This window comes from Neovison vison, chromosome 2 (assembly GCF_020171115.1).
Source record: "Neovison vison isolate M4711 chromosome 2, ASM_NN_V1, whole genome shotgun sequence".
Lineage (NCBI taxonomy): Eukaryota > Metazoa > Chordata > Mammalia > Carnivora > Mustelidae > Neogale > Neogale vison.
Window position 1 is genome coordinate 100,419,449 of NC_058092.1, and position 13,414 is coordinate 100,432,862.

The following is a 13,414-nucleotide window of genomic DNA, read 5'->3' on the forward strand; positions in this document are numbered from 1 at the left end:
CTTGGAGCCAGGGGTAGACCATCCGAATGACGGTGGCTACTGTCCTGGGCTGTCGCCTGCAGTGAGGTCCTCACAGACATCCACCCCCCCTTGCAGGTTTCTGCCACCTGTTTCTGCCTGATGAACAGTTTCCTGAAGGGTTCCAGTTTGACACAGATGATGTGAACTTCCCTGTTGAAAACCTCTGCTTCGTGGGCCTCATCTCCATGATTGACCCTCCGCGGGCCGCTGTCCCTGACGCTGTGGGCAAATGTCGCAGTGCTGGCATTAAGGTAAGTGTGTAGTGTGCTTCCTTAACATCCCTGTCTTAGTCACGTGGCCCCACAGGAGCCATGTGGCCAGCTTGTTTTCTCACTGGAAGGATGAGTTTCTTACCTCTAAAGCTTTGGTTACCACTAGAAAAGGCCAAATGGTATTAAAATGTTGGTGTACACAGCAGATGAGGGATTCAAAATTTAAAAAACACACATTTGGGGGGAAACAACCGGAAGCCTGAAAATCATTGAAAAGAGCAAAAAGATTTGGCGTAAGGTCTTAAATTTGAAATACTCCCGTTCTAAATTGATCTGCTTCATGTAGCGAGCAGGAGATCTTCTCCGTGTTCAGTTAACTGGTTTTTTAATGAATGTTTGGTGTCCTCTGTATCTGTCTCTCTAAGTCACGGAACATTGTTCAAGTGGTTTTTTGAGCCTGCCTTGGTGCTGGCTGTCTGATTTGTTTCCACTCTCTCATTCTTGTTGGTAATACCACCCTGAAAAGCTTTGTAAAAATACCCCCCCCACCACTTTGACTATACTTGTAAGTGTAGTCTTCTGAATATAATCATCAGGTCAGAAAAGCAGTAACAAGATTTGAATTCTTTCTACGTATTTATGTTCTCTCCCCAAATTGAGCCACTTTGGGGATGCTCCCCAGGCAGTATGTGGCACTTTTGCCCTACGGTCCCATCAGCATCAGATTGGTGGGGGGGCTGTTTTTAGTACATTTGAGTTTTCTTGTGACTGTGTAATAAAAGGAAAAACAGACGTTACACATCTTGTCATATACCAAGATAGGATCTGGATGTTGCTTTGTGTTTTCATAAACAGGTGCATGTTTGTATTTTTGGTTAACGTTTACCCATTTTAGGTTTGCATTCCTGCTTTCTTGATATTCTAAGATGAAGCATCCTTAATATTTCTTCTTGCCAGCTTAGGCAGTTGCATTCAAACAAATTGCCCTGTTTCTTGTTCCAGGTCATCATGGTCACTGGAGACCATCCAATCACAGCCAAAGCCATTGCCAAAGGTGTGGGCATCATCTCAGAAGGCAATGAGACTGTGGAAGACATTGCCGCCCGCCTCAACATCCCAGTGAGCCAGGTGAACCCCAGGTAAGGCAGGAAACTCAGAATCTGCTCTGCCTTGAATGTGCAAATGATGGTGGTTGGGGATCATCAGCTTGGTTCCATGATGGTGTGCTTCTGGGCTTGCTCTGAATAGGAAAGGCCCCTGCCGTTCCAGAAGGCAGCCTGTCCTTCCAGGGGAAGGTTTCGGTGAGAGCATGTCATTGTAGCCAACACTTGGGTGGTGCTTCCATATTCTTAGCACTGACGCAGTAACCTATGAAGGTGGGCATCAGTCCCACGCTGCAGAGCAGGGAAGCTGAAGCTTTGTCATACGGTATACTCTGTAGTCGAGCCTTCAGTTTCATGCTGTTAACCACAGAGCATGCGACCCACCACCTTGCACCAAGTTCATTTTCTGGGCCACGCCAACTTGTCCAGGTAGTTCAGGCCAAAAAGGATTTTGGACAGTATAGTACAGAAGGCAACAGAGACAAAGCGGTATTATTGTTCTGGTGTTTCGTTGGAGTGTGAGGGCCCCTTCCCCCAGCGTTGGGCTACGAGAGGGTTTGGTCTCCTGTCTAGAACTTGGTCCTATCATTTCAACATGTCCTCTATAAGGAAGGTGAAGGCAGGCTGCCCCATAGGTGGTGGTGAGTCTTGAACGAGATCTAGTATGTAGGATCATGCTTGTAACCTGCGGACTACTGCCCAGATGGTAGCTCTAACGCGATGGGGAAGATCGTGTCTAACCCTGGGCTGTCGTACAAAGCCTCCCGTGTAGTAGAACATCCTTTGTGGTGAGGAGCATCACACAGGTGACGCAGTGGGGGACCTTTCTTCCCATCCCAATCCTAGAGACGCCAAGGCCTGCGTGGTTCATGGAAGCGACCTGAAGGACATGACCTCTGAGCAGCTGGATGACATTCTGAAGTACCACACGGAGATCGTGTTTGCCAGGACTTCTCCTCAGCAGAAGCTTATCATCGTGGAAGGCTGCCAGAGACAGGTTAGCAGGCAGCCAGGGCCAGGCTCTCTCAGGCCCTGCTGACCTCCGTGATCACAGTGCCAGGGCCGGAAACATGGCCCAGCTTTTCTTAGACTCGCTGCCTGTGTGCCGGAAAGAGGCTGCGGGTGCCTTCGGGGCAGGGGAACCTGATAACGACCCAACAGAGCCCCGTACTTGGCCACACACGTCTTCACTGTGGCCCAGAGTCCGGCTCCACACTTGGCCTGGAAGACCAGTCCAGGCTTGCTGTGTCTCTAGAGGATGTGAACAGCAGGAGACTCCTGTCCCATCCCTTGAGAAGTCCTTAAGCCCTTGTTGGTATGGGGAGGGGATCTGATCGTCAGCACTCCTTAATTCCGTGGGTGGCTAAGCTGGTTCTGCGCCTACTGAGGGTCTCCGAGGAAAGGGGCAGGGTCGTAGCGAGGAGAGGCAAGTTGAGGTGTGTGCTTGGTGTGCCTCCATCCCTGGACCTCGGGGCTCTTACCCACCCCCCCTTCTTCTGGCAGGGGGCTATCGTGGCTGTAACTGGCGATGGCGTGAACGACTCTCCAGCCCTGAAGAAGGCAGACATTGGGGTTGCTATGGGGATCGCTGGCTCCGATGTGTCTAAGCAAGCTGCCGACATGATTCTTCTGGATGACAACTTTGCATCAATTGTGACTGGAGTAGAAGAAGGTGAGAGAGCAGCACTGTGGTTAACAGTGTTCACCAAAACCTCATCCCAGTACTGCCCTTCTGTGTCTACTCCTAGCCGGCCCATTCCTTGATCCTCTAGAGTAAAAAATAAAAAAGCCAACCTCTTGCTTTCCCAGGTCGTCTGATCTTTGATAACTTGAAGAAATCTATTGCCTACACCCTGACCAGTAACATTCCGGAGATCACCCCCTTCCTGATATTTATTATTGCAAACATTCCACTACCACTGGGGACCGTCACCATCCTCTGCATTGACTTGGGCACGGACATGGTGAGTGCCTGGCGTGGCAGCTTCAGGCCCTCGCTCACCTGGTGCTGCAACACCCAGTCAGGCTGGGCGTATGGGCACCCGGCGTGTGTCACGGCCTCAGCCCCCAGGAAGCAGCATTCCCCAGTCCTCGAGGCAGCTGGCAACACCCGACTATCAGATAGCAACATTATATGAAAGGGAAGTTTTGTTTTGTTTTGTTTTATAATAGGACTGGTTATAGCATCTCATGGTATGAAAACCAGTTTTAAAGGGGACGGTGGCAAGGACTTTATAATAAAACGTTCACGCTGTCAGCTTCCTGGTATCTGACAACTTTGATACTTCTCCCCCAGGTTCCTGCCATCTCCCTGGCTTACGAGCAAGCTGAGAGCGACATCATGAAGAGACAGCCCAGAAACCCCAAAACAGACAAGCTTGTGAATGAGCGGCTGATCAGCATGGCCTACGGGCAGATCGGTGAGCCGCCGCGCCCCCGGTCCTGAGAGGGGAGCATGGGGGGAGGCCTCAAATGGGCTTGGTTTCTCATGCCAGGCACAGTCCACTCAGAGGCCGTGTTTCCTGGGGATCGAGTGTCGGTCACTAATTTGGGTAGAGAGTTAGGCTTTGAAGAAATTGCACGAGCTTGAAGGTTTGGCGGGCGGGTCACCACCAAAGGGCCTTGCACCCCCATCTCCCCACCCCAAGACTTGATTCCCACGGTACCTGAAGCATGACCAGCTAACAGGTGGTCTTCAGGGGATGGGCCGTGAAAATGCCCTTAGATCCTCCGTGTTCTGCCTAGTGGCCTTCAGGAGAAACCAGTGAGGCCACCAGGAGCAGCCCAGGCCTTTGGATCAATGGGTTACATCACTCAACTTATGTGAAGCGGAACAGAGGAGTGTCTGGTGGAAATACGGCAGAGACTGGTTAACAGCTGCTGACAAGGAGTTGGCTGATGGCCAGGAAGACCTCACTCTAAGGGGGACAAGGGCCAGAGCGTAGGATGGAAACCTGGCCCTGAGGAACTCAGGGTGGTGTGGTGGGATCAGATGCCAGGGGAGAAGGGTCCTGAAGGGGGTGAGGGGCAGCGGTTGGTCAGAAGGTGCCACACTGACTATCAGGAATGTGAAAACAGAGATGGGAAAAGTCACATTGTAGCAGAAATCTAAAAAATAGGGAAGCCTTTTTCCCCTAAAGAGACTCTGCCCTGGTAGATACATGATCATATGACAGCAGTGGGTGTTTCAGAGCAAGGCCTGTGTGTCTTCCCCTTTTAAAGCTCTAAAACAGTGGCTCAGAAACAAGAAGAGGCTGCTGGGAAAGGGCTGTGTCCCTGGGGTCCTCCATCTTCCCACTCCTCCCCTAGCCAGTGCCAAAGACAGCCCCTAATACGTACCATCCCGGGCCTGCTGTGGCAGTCAGACAAGTGTGCGGGTGCCCTGGAACCAGGTTAGAATTGTTTCCCACCCTTGCAGGTATGATCCAGGCCCTGGGCGGCTTCTTCACATACTTTGTGATTTTGGCTGAGAATGGCTTCCTCCCGACCCACCTGCTGGGCATCCGCGTGGACTGGGATGACCGCTGGATCAACGATGTGGAGGACAGCTACGGGCAGCAGTGGGTAAGTGAGGGCCTAACCAATGGGGAGCTCCTCAGGCCACCAGCCGTGAGGGCCAAGAGCCGGGCTCATCTGTCTGCCTTTTGTGTTTCAGACCTATGAACAGAGGAAGATCGTGGAGTTCACTTGCCACACAGCCTTCTTTGTCAGTATCGTCGTGGTGCAGTGGGCTGATTTGGTCATCTGTAAGACCAGGAGGAACTCTGTCTTCCAACAGGGGATGAAGTGAGTAGAGGACAGTTGGGGCCCTCAGACCCCTGGGCTCTGGTGATCTCTCAGTGCTTTGTAAGACCCAGGTCCGAGGCACATGGCAGTTTCTGGAATCTCTCCTTTGGCACAATTTAGGAGCCAGTGTCATTTTCCAGCCTTTCTTTTCATCTGCCCTCCAGTTCCTAAGTGCAACGAATACATAAAGACATTGATCTGCTGTTGAACAGTGTTAGAACATAAACTTCTGTTTGTGTTCTTAAGCTTTCTGTCTTCTTGATTTTAGGAACAAGATCTTAATATTTGGCCTCTTTGAAGAGACGGCCCTTGCTGCTTTCCTCTCCTACTGCCCTGGAATGGGTGTTGCCCTGAGGATGTACCCCCTCAAGTAAGTCGCTCCTCACCCAGCTCCCCAAAGCGTGAAACAGAAGTGGGACTTCCCTCGTGACATGCACTAGTAGCTGGTGTTTTTAGGAGTTTGGGGTGGCCTGTATGAGAATTCCTCTGCACTGGAAATTAGGAAGGACTGGCCAGGGTGCTTAGGATTTGGCTGAGATCAGGCCCAACAGGCTCTGGTACCTTGGGATGGCTCACCAGCTAACTGTGTGAGTGCTCGGGTCCCTCACAGCAACAGTCCCACTTGTCATTGGTATTCTGAGGTTTGGGGACGGGGTTCACATCTTGATTTACTTACCTAGCCCCTGTGTGTGCTGTCAGGCCCCCACCTCTGTGGGCCCCTGAATCCTCTGTTCTCAAAGGAAGGAGGCGGGAGAAGCAGGCTGGAGGTAGGTCATAGGTAGAGGTAGACCAAAGGAAACCTACCAGCCCGGAGCAGTGAGGGACTTGGTGGTAAACCCTGTAGGTGAAAAACACAGGTTTATCAGAAGCGTGAATTGCAGTAACCTGACCCCATCCCCGAAGGAGCCAAGCCCCATGGGCCTCACCAGCATCTTGCTGGGTCTATACAGACATCCCTTCTGTGCAAGGGTGGCCGGGCGTCCAGGGGTCTGTCTGCTACTGTCCAGCCTGTCTTTTCAGCCTTCTCTTATAGCCATCCAAGCTTCTGTTAGAATTCAGGACTCTTTCTCCCTGCATGGGTCCTTGGTAAGGCTGCTCCCTCCCATTCCTGACACCAGAGAGTCCCTGAGGGCCTATCTCCTGGAGCTAGCCCTGTGTGATCTTGCCCTCTTGGACATGTACATCTGCACCCTTCTTTGCTATTACTTGTTATTTCTGCTCCCCACTAGGTTGTAATCTTTTAAGGCATGGGTTATGGGATCTTTGTTGCAGCACCTTACAAAGAGCTGGCGTACATTAGGAGGATGCAACTTAGACAAGGCTTGCCCCATCAACTTGAGCCATTGTTTGTTGAGAAGAGGGTAGGAGAACCCAGCTCTCCAAAAGGCTGAGATGGAAAGTCACTGAAATGGAGTAGTGCCTCAGGCCATGTTTTGTTCTGACTAGGGAGCTTGTTCCTGAACAGGTTCTGTTCAGTTCGAAAGGTGGGTTAGTTACTCTGTGGCTAAGTCACAGGAGGTCCTCTCCTAGCTGGGGAGGAGGATGCCTAGCACCAGGAAGAAGGAGAATGCCAGGCCTCTGTCTTGGGACAGCCTCCCTCACGCACTGACTGCAGGAGCTGGTCGTCAGGAAAGCACAGCTTTCTGACGAGGCTGCCCCAGCCGCCTTGTCTCCAGGTTGGGGACTGTGGCTACGGCCCGCCAGGCTCCCAAAGGCCTCTGCTCTCTCTTAAGAGCTCGGCTATTTTCGTTCCCCAACACAGGGATTCAACACACAGCTGACTAAATGCAAGGGATAGAGAAACTGGTTTTGACCCACATTGGCAGTCTTGATCTGCACATAGACCAGGACATAGACACAGGTCACACTCAGGCTTCTTAAACTTTGGAAAGGGAGGAAAGAAAATGTGCCTTTGCTGTGGGATGGTAAACAAAAAATCTCAACTCCTTCTACAGACCAAATTACAAAAACCAGACTTGAAGGTGGGAAGGGGACTTATGAAGAAAGTCTGTGGTTGGCTTTGCCCTGCCTCTCTTTAGGCCCTGGGCACAGGGAGCAGCGTTCTGTTCCTAAGACCCTCCTGTGTGGTCCACACTAAGGGCTTAGTGGTTAGTTGTGACCGTGCTTGGCTCCTTCCAGACTCTTCCACTGTGTGATATACCTTCTCTTGCCTTTGAATTGTGTTTATGGGTTAAACTGGTACCTGCTTCTCCTTCCAGACCTACCTGGTGGTTCTGTGCCTTCCCCTACTCTCTTCTCATCTTCGTGTACGATGAAGTCCGAAAACTCATCATCAGGCGACGCCCTGGAGGTAATTCCAGACCTTTTAGCTTCAGCTGGGGTGTGGGGGAGGCTGTAGTTAGTTCCGTGGCTTCTGTTGCATCAGTCGGGTGGGCTAAGGCAACCCAGACTGCCTACAGCCACAGTTACCATCCCCAAAGGCTTTCAGAAGCAATCCTATTTTGAATGGAACTCAAACCCAATATGATAGAGTGGAAAGCTGGTCAGAAATTGGAGCCATCTTCCCAATTAACAAGTCCTTTCTAGAAAGATTTGCAATAAGAACAGTTGAAGCCCAGTATTGAATTTGGGTGACCCCCACCCCCAGTCGCTTCCTGTCGTTCCCACTGCGCTGGAGCTGGGAGGCCTCACTGCCATGTGTCTGTCTGTCTGTGCTGCCTCCAGGCTGGGTAGAGAAGGAGACCTACTACTAGACCCTGTGTCCTGCACGCCGCGGAGCATCGCGCCACACACTTCGCACCCACCCCCACCCCCTTTGTGTACTTCAGTCTTGGAATTCGGAACTCTACCCTGGTAGGAAAGCACCGAAGCATGTGGGGGAGCGAGACGTCCCGGAATGAAGCATGTAGCTCTATGGGGGGGAGGGGGGAGGGCTGCCTGAAAAACCTCGTCTATGGGAATGACAGCGGGGATGGTTTTTATGTGCCTTTTTGTTTTTGTAAAAAGGAAAACTTGGAAAGACTGAAAGAATACATTTTATATCTGGATTTTTACAAATAAAGATGGCTATTATAACGGAATCTGTCTCGTGCCCTCCTCCCTTTGGGGGCCTGGACATCTGAGTGCCACTCTCCGAGCACACAGCCCGCTCCCAGCAGCTTCCTCAGCTCTCTAGGCAATTTGGAGTCCCAGGCACAGTGGAGAACCACTGTTCAGGGGACACTTTTTGCCCAGGCTCCCTCTCATTGTGAGGAAATGGCCTTACCCAACCTGTTCTCTCCTGTAGGGGCCACCTTAGGGCGGGGGGGGGGGGCTGGGGGTGGTGTAACTCCAGCTGCTGCCGATCCTCTGCTTCTTGGTGGAAAAACAAGCTCTGTGAAAGATGAAGTCACTTGGTGTTATAACACTCTTGCCAGCCTGGTCCCAGCCCTCAGCCCACACCTGCTGTCTCTCGGGTCCCCGCCACAACGCCTCAAGCATTGTGAGGCCTCGGTGGGTCTGAGCGGCAGAAGCCCCCGTGCACACTGTCTCAGCGGCATGTGTGTCTCTGCACGTGCTTCCTTTTTCACATAGCACGTTCCCAGTGTGGCAGCGAACGGCTCCATTTCAGAAAGCCCTTCTGTGCCAGAAGGCACTTAAGGAAAAGAGGTAAGAGATCTGTTTACTTCGGGGTCAAGTCTGAGAAGGTCTGCTTTCAAAGAGGGAGCAGAAAAACGCCCTCCTCGGTCTCCTGCTCCATACTCCAGCCCGAGTGCTATTCGCTAGCCCTGCTCCGAGGCTGTCCTTGCTTCAAGCAGGTAATAGTCCGGAGTCCTTAACCACTGGCCCCAGATTGATCCCGCTCTGCGTGTGATCAGAGAAGTTGTTCAAGTATTTTTTCTCCTCCGAAGTTTAATTCATCGGTCCTGCCTCTTGCCTGCGATTCACTTCCAAGCTGTGCAGTTGGGTGGGGAAGGGAGACAGACCATTCCCACATACTGGCTGTCAACTGTCCCTACCCCCTCCAGTCGGAGGGACTGGGAGGGCTGGGTGGTCTGCCCTTAACCCAGCAGCTCTTCCTTTCTCGGGGCCCCTTCCCCTGGGATGAGCTCTGCACCTGTAAGCCAGCCATCTTTAAAGACAGCCATCTGCTCAGCCCGACATAAGGAAACCAGGAGGAAGCTACAGAGAGAGTTGTCAGGATTACTGGACCGTGAGACAGGTAGTAACTAGCTGCTGGAGGACATGCTGGGCTTCACTGCCGTGATGGCGGCAAGAGACCCCTGCCATGTGCTTAAACCCATACAGCCCTGGCAGGCTTGCTATCCCCGCCCCTAATCGCCACGTGTCTGCTTTCTGGCATCCCCGAGAACTGAGCAGGGAACACACACACTACTATGATGATGGTCAGTGACCTGACATAGTCAAGGCTGGGGGTGACCCCAGGTGGCCTCCAGGCTGGGGCTTCTCACTGCTCTAAGCAGCCCTAGGCTTTGAGACACCTGAAGGGAGGGTGGAACAGAGCAGGACAAGGGGAGGCTCTGAACCTCCTGTCCCCTTCCCACCAAAATATTTCTACCTTCGGACAATCCTCTGAATAAAAAGTTTTATAGCCCAAAGTTTGCTCTGGAGGAAGCAGCTAAGGGATAGGTAAAACTAGGACCCAGATCAGCCCTCCTAAGGGGCCAGATCTTTCTAAGCTTTCTAAAAGCAAGACAACACTTGGGCTCATTTCTGTGTTGCACTTGGTTTCTCCCTTAAGCCCTGTTCGTAGTCACTAAGGAAGGCTCCAGAACAGTGACAGAAACTGCTCCTGAATACTGACCCCAGCTCCTGTTCAGACCTATAAATCTGCAATAGAACCATCCCGACTGGCCTCTTCCCGTGACTTGCTTACCTCCCAATCATCCCTCCGCCACCTCCTGCCTCCCATTAACCTGTCCCCTGAAAGTGGCCTGCTTGAGGTCACCACTGACCTGCTTACTACATCCAGCAGCACATCCCAGTCCTTGCCTGACCTCTACAGCAGCAATGCTTCCATCACACACTTCCTGAAACTATCATCAACATCACTGCCCAGCCCTTAGCTTTCAGCCCCCTTTTCGCCTGCTCCTTGGCTGTTCATGTCCTCAGGGAGGTCCCCATACTTTCCCTCTGCCTACCTCCTATTCCTGGGCCTTCCCAACACGATGTCACCCACATGATGCTTTCCAACCCCTCAGTCTGGTCCCTTCTCCCGAGTCCCCAGACTCTTGCATCCACTTGGCTATCGGACATCTGTACTTAGAAAGCATAACACAGCAGTCCTAACCCCAAAGGCAAACCCGAGTTTGAGGTCTCCCAAATTGAACCTGCTCTAGGCAATTGTCTATCACCCTGTTGCCCAAACAGAAAGCTGGAAGTCCCATGGAGTTTCTGTCTCCCTTACTTGTGGCCCCTGCCACCATGCTGTCAGTCACCACTCACTGTCCATTCCAGTGTGGCTGGGAACAGGCTTTGTGTCTTAATCTAGACACAGTCACTGACTAACTGGCCATGGGCACAGATTTTTGCCTCTGTGCTTCCTTTACTCTAGAATAAGGATGACATCTCAAGACTGTGATAATATGTAAAAAGATGAACACAGTGGCTGCCAATAAATCCCTTTCTCTCCAGGTGCCTCCCTTCACTCCTGGCCAGTCCCCTCACTCTTGGCCTTCCTCTAACCCAGTGCTTCTCTGCATGTTGTCTCTGGACCAGTATCACCCAGGAACTTTGTGGAAATGCATCTTCTCCTACAGACTGACTCTGAAACTGGAGGTGGGATGCAGCAATCTGTTTCAATAAGCCTTCCAGGTGACTCTGATGCATGCCAGAATCTGAGAACCATGGCTCTGCCCCACCTTCCAAGCTCCACTTGGCTGCCTCTCCCGCCGTCCATGTCTTCACCCTCGACTCTAGCACATACGCACATCTCTGCTCCCCCATTCAGGCTCCCGGGAAGTTCCTCGGCTATACAACGCTGCCCCCAGCATCCTGCAAGTCCCCTTAGTAACCCCCATCCCCGTGTTGGCCTACCCTGCATTCTGCTGGCTAATCGACTCAACTTTCTGGATGTCATTCAGGCCCAATTCTTTCTTCAGGAAGGCTCAGTGGGCCCTTGTTTTTTGCACACCTGGCACTTACACCTATGTATTAGTGTGTTCCTTGGTATACTACAAGTTCGTAATTGTACAGTCCAGGCCATATCCTCCCCAACATCTGGCACGTTCAGTACTTGTTGAGTGAATGAATGTTCATGACCAGACTTCACCCCCACCCCCATATTTTTAACATTTCACCCTGACCTTGAATCTCAGTTTCTTAAATCAGGGCTGACACTTCGCCCAAGGGAAATCCATGCCCAGGTCTACCAGCAATCTATGAGTTAGGGCCTCTGCCTCTCCTAAAACTTTAAAATTGGAAATTAAGAAGATTCAGAAGAGGACATGCATAGAATCAAGATGTCAAGAAGTGGTGGGAGACCATGGCCAGTGATGGTAGAAGGCAAAGAGATCTACAGACAAAGAGACACCAAGGACATAGGTCCTTGGACATGCCTGCATCCCAGAGCATGTGAATCCCTGTCCTGGGCCTCAAATGATCTCCAAAACTCCCCAGCCCTCACCCCAACTTGGTCACTATCTCCTATTAGATAATTGATTAGTACTCTATTCCTTCACAGAACTCACAGTGCTGTTCTATTGGGTAATTATTAATTTCATATTCACTTGCCCCTGCTAACCTGTAAGTTCTGTTAGGTCCAGGCACCTACCTTTTCTGTTTCATCCTGCACACTCGGCTCAGTGCCTTAAAAAGAAGCTGGCATTTAGCACAGTGGCCAGTACTCCCTATTTAAGGAGAAAAGCAGGTTTCAGTTCAAGATGGCGTCACAGGAAGATCCTGAACTCACCTCCCTCCACAGACACATGAAATCTATAGCTGCATTTGAACAGTTTCCTCTGGAAAAACAACCCTAAAAGCTAAAGTGAGGCCTACACATATCAGGCAAACAAGAAAAACCCACACTGATGCAGCTATGGGAGGCTGAAACACAATCTGGCCATTAACTCCACCCCTGGCAGGAGCACCCACAAAGGCAGATACTCAAAACCCAGAGCTTTTCCTGAGAAGCAAATGTTTTGTACTCTACACTGGGCAACTCCAGCTTCTAAAACACAAGCCCCCCAAACACTGAACATTGAAAATAATGGGTTTCTGTTCACGAGACCCTTAGGGCTATAGAGCAAACTGTAAAACTGCTCTTCAAAAGCCTATGCCCAGACTTACTTGCCCCAGGACCAGCACGGAAACAGCTGATTCAGAGGCACCCAGGCTTTCAGGGAAAGAGGCTTGTTTGCTGATCTTAAATCATCAGCCTGAGGGGCCACCTTCTAATTAAGCCACAGTTAACACCCTAGTGTCATCCTTTCCAGAGACCTCAGCAGCTGGTGCTGACTTCTCACTTCCCTCTACCCCCACCACACTCCAGAGTGCCAGTAGCTCCTGGAGAGGAGCTTGTCCATGTGTCTGGTGCTCCAGCTTTTATGGCTGTCACCCAGGGGAAGCCCCTCAATCACTGAGCACTTGGTGACCCGCAGGGCATGTGTTCCTGGATCCCATGGGACTCTTAACAATTCGGGGGATGGTTCCTGTCTGGCTGTCACCAGCAGGGCACTGCACAGACAGCAAACTGAAAGACACACCAGGTCTCTCTGTGACAGACCCATTTGCTCATTCAGGAGCTTCAGCCTGAGGGGCAGACCTCCAGTTTGGTACATATCTAGGGGTCTACTAAGATGCGCTATGGGGATAGAGGCCAGTGGACAGATCATCTAAGCACGGTCCCCCTGCCTTGCTCCAAACTGTCAGTATCTCCCAGAGAGGAACTCATACATTTGTCTGGCACCCTAATGTCTGGGACTACTACCCAGAGGACACCTCAAGATTGCCTGGCCCTGGTGCCCTGGTGCCCAGGAGGACTTAAGCTTGCAGTTCCACAGAACCGTATGTATTTGCATTCTTTAAAAGCTGCTGCCTAAGGGTCTAGCTTCCAATCAGCCTGAACCTAGGTGCTGACTGAACTCCTCCCCTTTGGATACTGGCAGACCTTGGCTCACCCTCAATTACTGGGAGCCACCAAAAATAATGCTTAGACAGTCACAAAGGTCTGAGATAATCCAAGGCTCGGGCAGGGTTGAACTCTAAGGTTCATTTCTTCCATGAAGCCACTCCTTAAAGATGGGAAGACAGGGTTGTTTTATCTAATGTGTTTCATTTATCAAACAAAACAAGATAAAGCCTTGAGAAAGTACTTAATGAAACAGAAATAAA

At 51.3% G+C, this 13,414-nt stretch overlaps 1 protein-coding gene across 1 annotated transcript in view; it reads left to right on the forward strand.

Moving 5' to 3' along the window:
* The window catches only part of ATP1A1 (ATPase Na+/K+ transporting subunit alpha 1), a 29,016-nt gene extending 20,852 nt beyond the window's left edge, over positions 1 to 8,164 (forward strand). The window contains exons 13-23 of the mRNA XM_044238992.1: positions 97 to 272; positions 1,236 to 1,372; positions 2,183 to 2,333; positions 2,840 to 3,008; positions 3,146 to 3,300; positions 3,633 to 3,756; positions 4,755 to 4,900; positions 4,992 to 5,122; positions 5,391 to 5,492; positions 7,342 to 7,433; positions 7,808 to 8,164. Of these exons, the coding sequence (XP_044094927.1) occupies positions 97 to 272; positions 1,236 to 1,372; positions 2,183 to 2,333; positions 2,840 to 3,008; positions 3,146 to 3,300; positions 3,633 to 3,756; positions 4,755 to 4,900; positions 4,992 to 5,122; positions 5,391 to 5,492; positions 7,342 to 7,433; positions 7,808 to 7,836 (1,412 nt within the window). The 3' untranslated portion in view covers positions 7,837 to 8,164. The remainder of the gene's footprint in view (positions 1 to 96; positions 273 to 1,235; positions 1,373 to 2,182; positions 2,334 to 2,839; positions 3,009 to 3,145; positions 3,301 to 3,632; positions 3,757 to 4,754; positions 4,901 to 4,991; positions 5,123 to 5,390; positions 5,493 to 7,341; positions 7,434 to 7,807) is intronic.
* Positions 8,165 to 13,414: the final 5,250 nt, after the last annotated feature.